Source organism: Odocoileus virginianus, chromosome 9, assembly GCF_023699985.2.
Source record: "Odocoileus virginianus isolate 20LAN1187 ecotype Illinois chromosome 9, Ovbor_1.2, whole genome shotgun sequence".
Classification (NCBI taxonomy): domain Eukaryota; kingdom Metazoa; phylum Chordata; class Mammalia; order Artiodactyla; family Cervidae; genus Odocoileus; species Odocoileus virginianus.
This window is the reverse complement of record NC_069682.1, coordinates 15,720,814-15,733,207: the sequence shown is the minus strand read 5'-3', so window position 1 is coordinate 15,733,207 and position 12,394 is coordinate 15,720,814. Positions and strand designations below refer to the sequence as shown.

The 12,394-nt window shown below is 40.3% G+C and overlaps 1 protein-coding gene across 12 annotated transcripts in view; it reads right to left on the bottom strand.

The window, feature by feature from the left end:
* ABI1 (abl interactor 1) overlaps positions 1-10,976 on the bottom strand; it is an 81,518-nt gene extending 70,542 nt beyond the window's left edge. For 4 of the 12 annotated variants that reach the window (XM_020891461.2, XM_020891467.2, XM_020891463.2 and 1 more), the window contains exon 1: positions 10,676-10,973. In XM_020891461.2, coding sequence (XP_020747120.1) covers positions 10,676-10,792 — 117 coding nt within the window. In that variant the 5' untranslated portion in view covers positions 10,793-10,973. Of the gene's footprint in view, positions 1-10,675 lie in introns of all 12 variants that reach the window. The other 8 variants (XM_020891472.2, XM_020891468.2, XM_020891466.2 and 5 more) reach the window with 5 other exon arrangements.
* Between the last annotated feature and the right edge of the window lie 1,418 nt (positions 10,977-12,394).

Here is a 12,394-nt window from a genome sequence, read left to right as displayed (position 1 = left end):
CATTTTAATTTTTGATACAGTACATACTGATAAATATAACCCATCTAAAAAACATTCTCTGGGGTCCTTGGCTTCTTTTAGGAGTATAAATGATTCCTGAGACCTTTACATTTTGGTACGGTTGATCTATACTGTGAAGAGATAAAGACAAAGATGTTCTAATTTAACACAATCTCACTTGTATTTTCTCTCTTCAGTCAAGACTGAACCTATTTATTCACTGTCTTGATATCTTAGTTATGACAAAGTAAACATTTCAACATACAAAACAAAAGGAATAAGTGGAAGTAAATCGAAGGGTTTTTTAGAGGAAACTGAAGAAATAACTCAGAAACAAACTAATGAAAAGCACTGGATTTACAAGACTAAAAAGTCAGAAGCAAACTAATAAAAACCATCAGAACTGTAACTGCGGATATAATCTAGTTTAAACTCATCCTTTTACAGAAGATAAGAGTTAGCAGGAGAAGGAAATGGCAATCCACTCCAGTATTCCTGCCTGGGAAATCCCATGGACAGAGGAGCCTGGTGGGTTACAGTCCATGGGATTGCAGAGAGTCAGACAGGACTTAGTGACTAAATAACAACAACAAAAGAGTTAAAGGTTGGTTAAAATACAACTAATTCGTGATAGAATGAGGATGAGAACTAACCTTCCAGACTCCTTGAATAGTCCATGTAAACTTTCCCTAGCTCATAGACCAGGCAGTGGGCAGGCACTGGAGACGTGGGAATGAACAAGACAAACCTGGTGGACCTGCTTCCTTAAATGGAGATCAGCATCGCGTCAAACAAATGCAGTGAGCGCGCAGAGGACACACTGCATTCTAAGGAGCACTGAACGGAGTCCAAACTGAGCTCACGGGGAAGAGGCATCTAAGAAAGTAACCTTGTTACTGTCATCTGCCAACAGCCTCATCACTCCCTCCTTCGCTAAGGACTCACCAATTCATCACCATTCCTATCATTATTCTTAGTGATGTCAACATTCACTCAGATAATCCACCCCAAACCCTGGCCTCTCAGTCTCCAGACTTTCTAAACTAAAACATTTTCTTCTTCATCACTGTCAAAACCTCCCATGGTCATCACTACTATTTACACCATTTTCAAAAATCTAGATTTTTAAAAATCCTGTATTCTGAACATCCAATTTCTTCTTCTATCTCTGCAGTTCACTTGCTCTAACACCTCAATTTCAACAATCCTTAGATTTCACAGGACTTCCCATTCACTAATCGTCCCAGTTTTTTACTATCTGCTTCGCAACTAAGACGTGCTCCAAGTATAAAAAACACATCAAATTCCAAAGACTTGGTACTTTAAAAAGAATATAAATCTCTCATTAACAAACTGTGTTGATTACTTATTGAAATAATTATATTTTGGATGCACTGAGTAAATAAAATGTTATTAAAATTAATTTCAACCTATTTCTTTATACTTTAATATGGCTATTATAAAAATTTTAAATTAGATATGTGGCTCACATTCTATTTCTATAAGGCAGTGGTAATCTATTCTGTGATGACTCCTAAATATGGATCTCTGACTCCTCCTTAAACTCGAGAAGGACCATCTACCTAGCCTATCTACTTCATTGTCTAATCTAATGTGGACTGAACACACATCCACAAAGAGCACTCTTGACAGCCCCCCACCCATGTACAGCCATCCACTGACAGTTAGGAAATAATTCCTACTAGGAGTCATCCTTCAATTCCTCTTTCCCTCATACCCCACAGTCAATCCACCAGTAAGCCCTGTTCAGCTCTGCCTTAAAAAAAGCCAACCTCTCCCCTGAATTCCTCACCCCATCACAAAGTACAAGCAATTTTCATTCTCTGCCCGGACTAGTACAATAATACCCTTCTTCCTGGAAATTTTGCTCTTGCTTTCCCTTCAGGATGTTTTCCACTCAGTAGCCTGAATGATTCTTTCAAAAAGTAAATTAAGTACTGCAATGATAACTGCATCACACCTGCAATAAAATCCAACCACTTTTCAAGGCCTACACGTGGCCTGACGCCTGACAATCTCTCTGACCTCTCTCCCACCAGTCTCCTTCTCACTACCCTGTAGACATAACCCTTAGAAAGATTTTTCCCATCTCAGAGCCTCTGAACTTGCCTTTTTCCTAGATCCTCACAGGGAAGATGCCCTATCCTCCAGGTCTCATTTCAAAGGTCATCTCCAGAGAGTATCACTTCCTCCTGCCCAATCCCAGTTTTCTGCATCCTGTCACCCTATTTAACTTTCCAAACAGCACTTCTCCTCATGTGAAAGTCTTTGTTTTGTCGGGGGGGGAGGGGGGGGGGGGGAGATCCTTTGTCCCCTCTCCTCTATAATAAAAACTTCCTAAGGAGAGGAACTTGGCCTCACTATTTTATCTGTGGTACCTGGAAGGTACTCAAAAGATTTTGATCAAATGAAGAATGATGAATGAATACAGTAATTTTTCACCTGAACTACAAGACCTGACACATAAGTGCTATTTAGACCAAAAGGAACAAGTTTCTCGTTAGAGAACACCATTTGCAAAGGTACAGAAGAATGAAATTTCAAAAAACTGAAAGGACGTTACGACTGGTAAGACTAGAGCAATGGGATGAATGTAGCAAGACTAGAAAGACAGGATACATACCATATATGGCCTGATAGGCCTCACTGTGAGACTGCATATTTATGAAGAATCACTGACTAACTTTTAAGCAGGAGAGTGACATGATCAGATTTCCATTTTGAAAGTGCCAGTCAAGCCACAGTGTGGATAATGGGGCTGTGATCAGAGGGGATATGTGGTAACGTAAAGACAGAAGTTAGAGCAGGTGTCTAAGCTTTACACTAGGGTAGTACAATGGAGACAGAATAGACTAATTTAAAGAGATATTTAAGAGGAAGAATCAACAGGACGTGGTACAGACCAATCAGTAGTGGTAGTTGGGTAAGGAGGTGCCAGGGAAGCATAATGGAGGAACCAAGAGATGAATAAACAAAATGTGGTATTATATATACACTAGAGTATTACTCAGCCATGAAAAGGAATACAGTACTAACACATGCTACCAAGTGAATGAACCAAGCTTGAAAACATTATGCCTAATACAAGTCAAACAGACACAAAAGGCCACATACTGTATAATTCCATTCATATGAAATATATAGAACAAGTAAATTAATAGAGACAAGGCAAATTGGTGGATCCCAAGTGCCGGGGGCAAGGTGGTTGAGATGGGGACAAACTGCTCAACAGTCTCAGGTTTTTCTGAGGAGCAATGAAAATGTTTTAGAATACATTAAGGCAGTGGTTGCATAACACTGAATGTACTAAATACCACTAAACTGTATACCTTAAAATTGCTGGTTTTATATTATATGACTTATAGCTCAATCTCTAAAACTGCATTATGAAGCAAATACTATAGCTATATTCTAATCAATCTATGGCAGGAGTTACTAACAAAACTGGTTGTAAATTTAAAATATATTAACTATTTTAAAGCTCTCTACTCCTTACTGTCATAAATAAATTATAGTAACATTCATTATCTTTTCTCCCACATATAGCAGTTGTGCAGTGGATTTAATAAGACTTTTATCTTATAGAGATACATACTAAAATATTTCTGGATGAGATGATATGTCAAAGATGGACTTCACAAGAACAATAAAGAGACAGGAGAGGATGATAGATGGCCATCAGTTGGCAGTCATTAAAGCCAGATGATGAACATGTGGGGGTATCATTATACTATTCTCTTTATTTTTGAGTACATTTGAAATTTTCCATAATGAGTTTTAATTACTACACTAAAAATTAGTAAAATAGACTTCGGGGCATCCACCTGCCAATGCAAGAGATGTGAGTTTGAACCCCGATTCAGGAAGGTCGCACATGCCATGGAACAACTAAGCCCACGCGCCAAACACACATAACATTCCTTAGGACGTTTTGGTTTTAGGTTTTTTTCACAAATACTAGTTCACTACCAACTGTATCTCAGAAAATTTCATTTTGTAAATGAAGAAAATTGGTAAATTAGTTAAGCGTACCTATTTGGGTACATTAAAAAACTTCAACTCTCCTTTCTATGGAATTAAAGTAGACGTCAGCTATTTGCTTTAAAAACAAAATCCAGTAATCACCATTTTCCAAATGCCTTATCTTCTTAATTTTGTACTTTAAAAAAAAAATCCCTTATTTTTAGCATGATGTCTTATTAAATAAATATTAAGGTCTAGAAAGTTTTTAGTCCCAGGGCTTGACTATTATCCTTCAAAACCAAGTCATAACTTCAGTAAAAATTATAATCAACACTAAAAGGCATTAGAAAAAATACACAGCTCCCCCCAAATTCAAACTTTAAATGCTCCAAACCACGTTTAACTATGACTTCGCCTCACTTTCTGTACTATCACTACTTTCATGGAATTGCAGTTTACATCTTTCCTAATATTTGACTCAACCTCTTGTCCCAACATTAGCATCTTCCTCTTTGGCTAACACATTCTTGTCTGTTAACTCACAAATGTCTAATTCCCAGAATATAATTTAACCTAAGATAAAGGGTTATCCTAAATAGCCATAGAGGGACTGCCCCGGCCATCCAGTGCTTAAGACTATGCTTTCACTGCAGATCTCTCTTCAGGGAACTAAGATCCTACATGTCAATAAATAAATAAATAGCACTGATCAGATCTCAAACGGCCCAAACATCTTTCTACTTTAAGGAGTATTAGCATTCTTCACCTATCAGAACCAACTGGAGAAAGCAGACACATAGAAGAGGAATTAGAAAAGTGTTCTTATTTGAAGAGATTATTTCAAAAAATTTCTAAAAAAGAAAAAAAAAAAAAAAACTTCTCTCCAAAAGACAAAAAGAAGCTAAAACTGAGGATCTAATCACAGACCAGAACTAGATCACAGAATCACATGTAAAGTTCTTAGTGGTACTGTAGTTACAAAATGAAAAAAAGATGTTTGTTTTAATACAAACATTCAAATGATAAACAGCCCTAAAAAATATTCAGTACTCTTGAGAACATTAGTAAGAACTGATATAAAACTCCACTCTTATGAATGGACTTTCATTAAGACCTAATATGCAAGGTCAGATTCTGCCTGTTTAATGGCAGCACTGTGTTAGTTGCTCAGTCATGTCCAACTCTTTGAGACCTCATGGACTCCTCCGTCCATGGGATTCTCAACGCAAGAATACTGCAGAGGGTTGCCGTTAATGTTCAATTAATGTTATGACACAATATAGGTCAATCTAGCAAATAACTGAGGATCTTCCATAAAATTACCTAAAATTCCATTTTATTTTGTTTATTGAGATATAACTGACTTATAACACTAGTTCCAAAACAACAACAACAACAACACTAGTTTCAGATGTACAATATAAAAATTCACTACTAAAAAAAATTCACTATTATTTGTATATACTGCAAAATGATCACCACAGCAAGTCCAGTTAACCATCACCACACAACTTTACAATTTTTTTTTCTTTCTTACAGTGAAAACCTTTAAGATTTACACTCCTAGCAATTACACAACATTATTAACTAGAATCACCATGTTGTGCATTACTAAACCTTGTTTAATTCATGTATTATAGATTTCCAAACCACATCTCTAATTTTTCAAACCACTGTTTTACTCAAACTTTCAAGCGCAATTAAGATTTTTACCATTTCTAACCTGTCCTCATCTCTGCAATCATTTTGACTGTCTTCACCTGAACACAATTTGTGTGGAAATCAGAACTACTCCAAATATTTCAAGAAGTTTTTTGTTTTGTTAGGCTCAGAGGTTAAAGTGTCTGCCTGCAGTGCAGGAGACCAGGGTTCGATCCCTGAGTCGGGAAGATCCCCTGGAGAAGGAAATGGCAACCCACTCCAGTATTCTTGCCTGGAGAATCCCATGGAGGGAGGAGCCAGGTAGGCTACAGTCCATGGCATCGCAAAGAGTCGGACACACCTAAGCGACTTCACTTACCTCACTTACTTACTAATTTTTCTACAAATTTCCTTATCACAATCGCAAAGCTGATTCAGAAGAGGAAAAAAAGGCAAAAACACACAAGAAAGGAAAAGGGACCAGTGAGCTCAGTGAAAAACTAGCCTACAATTCCTGTAATTCAATACTTCAAGGGCCAAAGCTACTATATTTTGTGATTCAGGCAAGTTCCCAAATTACAAACATACCTGTTCTTATATAACGACTTGGAACTCAGAGGAAACAACAGTAAAATAGTTGTGAGGATCCCAGACACAACTCACAAGAGTCTGTTTATTTCATGATATTTCTGGACTCATTCGCATCTCTAGACAGTGTGATATTGAAAGAGTATGGCTTAGGGAGGTGGGAGGGGGGACCGGGATGGGGAATACATGTAAATCCATGGCTAATTCATTTCAATGTATGACAAAAACCACTGCAATGATGTAAAGTAATTAGCCTCCAACTAATAAAAATAAATGGAAAAAAAAAAAGAGAGAGAGAAATGGGAAGATGGGCATGCAAAAAGTGGAAACATATGATTTAAGGGACTTTTAAAAATCAAAAAAAAAAAAAAAGAAAGAGTATGGCTTTTAGAGCCTGTCAGAGTTAAGAGAAATCCTAACTGCCAATCCCTAACTGTATGATAAAATAAAATTGATTTACGTTTTCCAAGTCCTAATTTCTTCATCTGTAAGAGAATACTGTTTATCACAGAGTTTTTGCAAGGATTAAAGATAATACAAATCAACCAGCAAAGACTGTGACAGAGTAAGTACTCAATAAGCAGAAGCAGGTGTTTGACTCTTCCCTTTTCTATTACCCTCTTCATACATTCTTTTTATCCACTTAGGATACAGAATCAGAAAATCTGGGTTTGATTCTAGGCACTATCCCATACATGATATGGAACTTTAAGCTAGCTATTCAATGTCTCAGAACCTCAGATTGCTCATTTGTTTAAAAAAGAAAAGGAAAGGAGAAAGAAAAAGATCATAGAATTACTGTAATACCTAAGTGACATCACTTTATAAACTGGAATAAACTATAGAGTACCAAAAGAGTCAGTTTTTACCTACTCTAGAGTGCTCCCACTCAAAAAATTACCTGCCTTCCAAGATTATGAGTCTAATGAGCAAATGAATACACACTAACATCACAGGTAGAGGAAATCAAGCTAGACTAAGTAGCTCACTGATGGTATCCCCTCATCCTCCCAGAGATAAGGATATACTTGTTGACCCAAAAGAAGCCCCTATGGGGGGATTCCAGAGGAAAATATTAAAAAGTTGCAAGAAAGATTTTTCTGTCCTTACTCAACCTATGTTGAGAAATCTTTCGTAAGCAGTTTCTGCTCCTTTTCACTTATATCTCCTTCCTACTCCCCCAGAGTCCCTATGACAAAGGCAGTATGGACCCTGAAGTGGAGTGCAGAGAACTGGCCAGAACAAATGAATTCGAGTTCAACAGTGACTGTCTTTGACATAACCACCAGAAAATTCAAACTAAAGGTAGAAAAAGGCAAAGATTTTTCTTCATGTCTAAGTAAAATACACTTTCTATTTTGAATACTAATTTCCCTTAAGAAATTCAAAAGCCCTGTCCTTTTTAAAAGATAGCGGATGTGGACTCTGGGAGAAGGCGAGGGTGGGATGTTTCAAGAGAACAGCATCGAAACATGTATATTATCTAGGGTGAAACCGATCATCAGCCCAGGTTGGGTGCATGAGACAAGTGCTCGGGCCTGGTGCACTGGGAAGACCCAGAGGGATGGGGTGGAGAGGGAGGTGGGAGGGGGGACCGGGATGGGGAATACATGTAAATCCATGGCTAATTCATTTCAATGTATGACAAAAACCACGGCAATGATATAATTAGCCTCCAACTAATAAAAATAAATGGAAAAAAAAATAAATAGGGGATTAAGTTAAAAAAAAATAAAAAATAAAAGCGGACTCTTCTGAAGAGTTTTGCTATTAATAATAAAATTTAATAAAGTCAACAGGACCAAAAGAGCTAACAAAGTGGTCAAGGACTCAACTGCACTACAGCCAAAAGAACTTGCCAGCTAAACACCTTACCAGAACTGTACTTCCAAAGTGTAGGAATGAAACAAAATCAAAACTAAACTCTCAGGATAAAAATCACTCAGGCAGTAATTTAACTCACCTTGGGTATAAAAAAATTCTCAAAACACAAGTGACCATATACTTTCTCCAAGTGAAGCTATGTTTACACAGGGTGTTGGCCATTACCCAAATAGTCACAGAAAGGATAAAGAAAGATCTCAAAAGACATCCAAACAGATATTTCCAGTACTATTTGTCCCCTCTCCACAGCACCATGGCAGATCACAAAATCAGCTACCACCACATCAACTTCCACAAAGTGCACGTCATCTTTGGAGCCTGTCTGAGCCTCCTGGGAAAGCAGCTAGTGACCAGCTTCATGAGCCCAAAGCTACAAAGATAAACACTGCTGTGTGTGAATTTCATCCTTTCCCTCTTCCCCCCAGTACTTCTGAGTATCTCACTGGTGTTGAGGATCACCAAAAATAAACAACTTGGGGCCAGTGACAGTGCATCTTAGCACCATGGTACTAACACGCTTAAAAGACTACAAGAGAAACAGAATGATTTATTTATTTATAATGAAATTTTAGTGCTTCAAAATTATATGATGGTAAGCAAGAAGGGAAAAGAAAAGGGGTCAAGGAAGAAAAAAAAAAAAAAAAACAGCACACTACTACCTGAACAAGAAATAGTCAACAGACAGGTTAAAACACGTTTGCATTGGCCAACACGTAGCAGTTACCACACCATATATTTGTCAGATTTCCCAACATGCAAAACAAAAAGAAACCACCCCTTTATGAAGCGCCTGTCTGCTGACTTCCACAAAGAAATGACTTCTCTTGAATGTGGGTAATTTAACTTCCTGCGCTGTTCCTTTGGCTTTCAAAATCTTTAATATCTGCAGCAAACTGAGATTGACCTCAATTTTAATGTTCTTCATGTGAAGTTGAATAAAACGTGTTTATTTTTAATATCGATAAACTGTCAGCGTTTCTATTTGAAAACTATATTCACATTCCTACTAGATTTAGGAATATTTTCTTAAAAGCCAAATATAAAGTTTGCAAAAACAAGTAATACAGTGGTTGTGGCAGGCACTCAACAAGTTTATCAGTGGAATTTCTAAAATAAAAGCCTGAAAAAAAAAAAAGCCTGAAAAAATTTGAGATAAATTCCTGATAGTGCTACTGAAAATACAATGTTACTAATATGGGAATTGAGAAATATTCAAAATATTCTGAAAACAGTATCTCCTTCTAAAAATAAAGAGGAAAAGTATTTGCCAACACAAAGACGATTGGTTCTTAAAAATGATAATCACATGGGATGCATTTCTATAAATACTTTAGTTCTCAATTGCAATAACCCCAACCTTTCAAAGCACGTTTGGGTCATGCCTTTCCACTAACAAGCGAGTTTTTGGTGCCATTACATAGATACAAAGGACTCTGCTACTTTTATTTGCTTCTACTGCAAACTGTTACGTTTACGCAGTTAAAGATCTACAAATTAAACTATCACACAACACAATTCACTTTCAATCATTAAAATAAAAGCAAACAACCAACCCCTGTCATAGAAAAGTGACAAGAATTTTCTAATAAATTTACAGTAACATACTTGACGTTACAGTTCTAGTTCGGAGATTCATTCTATACATGCACTTAGGGTGGAAAGAGGCAAACCTCAAGAAAAAAAAAGCAACCGGCGATTATACCGTTCTATTTTTACTTAAGGAGCCACCAGTTCAAGAACTTTTAGGGAAGAGAGAATATTCAAGCCATTTTTCCAAGTAGTTAAGGATAATTTGTGTTTTACACTAACGACCGCCCTAACAATCTCTAACATATATTGTGGTGGGGGCGGAAGTGAAATTGATGAGAAGGGAAAAAAACCCGACTTGAAAACCGACAGGCAGGCAGATTTACAAACCTTCAATTAAAGGGAATTCGGAGGTTAACTTCTCTACGCCCTCCCTCGCTCCCCACCCGCTTCCTCCTCTCCTCGGGGAGGTCTATGTGATGTGACTCATGACCAATTTTTTTAAAAAAATAAATAAATAAATGACACACCCTCTGGGCTTAAACTGACATAATCGCCCCCACCCCACCCTCCCCCGATGCACCCCCGCTTCCCCTCCGGCTCCTGCCTCTCCTCGTCACGGCCCTCGGCTCTCCGCTCAGTCGGCCGCTCCGAGACCCTCGGCCGGCGGCGGAGGACTCCGGGACGGAAGCCCAGCGGGTGGAAGGCGGCTGGAGGGCAGAGCGGTCCTGGGGGCCGAGCCCGCGCGGGAGGGGGACGGCAGCGGGGCGCCGGGCTGCGGCGGCCGCGGATCCGGGATCCCTCGCCCATTTTCTCTCTCGGCTTCTCGGGGTTTCAACCACCGCGGCCACTTCCTGTATCACAGCCCGACTTCCCCGAGCCCGGCCGCTCGCTATCTACCCCGGCTGAGCTTGGGGTTGGGTTGGGGCTTTGGGGTTGCCGCTGAGATTAGGCAGTTCCCCACCTCGCCCAGTGGGCTAGTCACTCGGTCGGCCGGTGGCGGGTCCTTGGCCCAGGCGGCAGCGCCCGGCCGCCCGCCCGCGCGGCTCACCTGTATGTAGTTGTTTTCACAGTAGTCCGCTACTCGAGTCAGGTTCTGGTAACTCTCAATCAGCGCCCTCTTGCCGGACGGGATTTCCTCCTCTAGTAACATCTGCAGCTCTGCCATTTTCCACCCCTCCGCATCGCTTCCTCTCGCGTTAAAGAGACAGAGGCAACAGCAAGGTCCGCGGCGGCTCCGAGCACCTCACAGCCCGGATACAAACCGCCTGCCCGCCCTCCCGCCTGGTATTGTGGGACAGCACCTCCTTCTCTTCCTCCTCACTTTCTCCACCCGCCTCCACGCACTTCGCGCAGGCGCGGCAAGCTCGTCCTCTCGCGAGCTTTCCTGCCTTTCCCTCCCGCTTCCCCGGACCATGGGATTTCCACCCCCCGCTTTGGCATGGCCTTCTGGGAATTGTAGTCTCTCACTGGCTTGCTGCCCATCAAAAGCGCATGCGTCCAGGGAGCCTCCGAAAAAGACCCGGGAGGAGAGTAATACAAGAGCTTAAAAAGAGGGTGGAGGTTTAAATCCGAAGTTTCTTAACAGCTCCGGGAGATGGCGCTACAGGGTGACTCTAGAAAATGAACCCGGATCCCCGAGAAGGCTGTGAAGCTTGGCAGAATTTGGCTCTCTAGGAATCAGATTTCATTCTGACAAGCATTCAGTTCAGTCGCTCAGTCGTGTCCGACTCTATGCGAACCTATGAATCGCAGCACGCCAGGCCTCCCTGTCCATCACAAACTCTCGGAGTTTACTCAAACCCATGTCCATCAAGTCGGTGATGCCATCCAGCCATCTCATCCTCTGTCGTCCCCTTCTCCTCCTGCCCCCAATCCCTCCCAGCATCAGGGTTTTTTCCAATGAGTCAGCTCTTCGCATGAGGTGGCCAAAGTATTGGAGTTTCAGCTTCAGCATCAGTCCTTCCAATGAACACCCAGGACTGATCTCCTTTAGGATGGACCGGTTGGATCTTCTTGCAATCCAAGGGACTCTCAAGAGTCTTCTCCAACACCACAGTTCAAAAGTATCAATTTTTCGGCGCTCAGCTTTCTTCACAGTCCAACTCTCGCATCCATACATGACCACTGGAAAAACCATAGCTTTGACTAGACGGACCTTTGTTGGCAAAGTAATGTCTCTGCTTTTTAATATGCTATCGAGATTGGTCATAACTTTCCTTCCAAGGAGTAGGCATCTTTTAATTTCATGGCTGCAATCACCACCTGCAGTGATTTTGGAGCCCCCTAAAATAAAGTCTGACACTGTTTCCACTGTTTCCCCATCTATTTCCCATGAAGTGATGGGACCAGATGCCAGGATCTTAGTTTTCTGAATGTTGAGCTTTAAACCAACTTTTTCACTCTCCTCTTTCACTTTCATCAAGAAGCTTTTTAGTTTCTCTTCACTTTCTGCCGTAAGAGTGGTGTCATCTGCATATCTGAAGTTATTGATATTTCTCCCTGCAATCTTGATTCCAGCTTGTGCTTCTTCCAGACAAGCGTTTCTCATGATGTACTCTGCATATAAGTTAAACAAGTAGGATGACAATATACAGCCTTGACGTACTCCTTTTCCTATTTGGAACCACTCTGTTATTCCATGTCCAGTTCTAACTGTTGCTTCTTGACCTGCATACAGGTTTCTCAAGAGGCAAGTCAGGTGGTCTGGTATTCCCATCTCTTTCACAATTTTCCACAGTTTATTGTGATCCACACAGTCAAAAGCTTT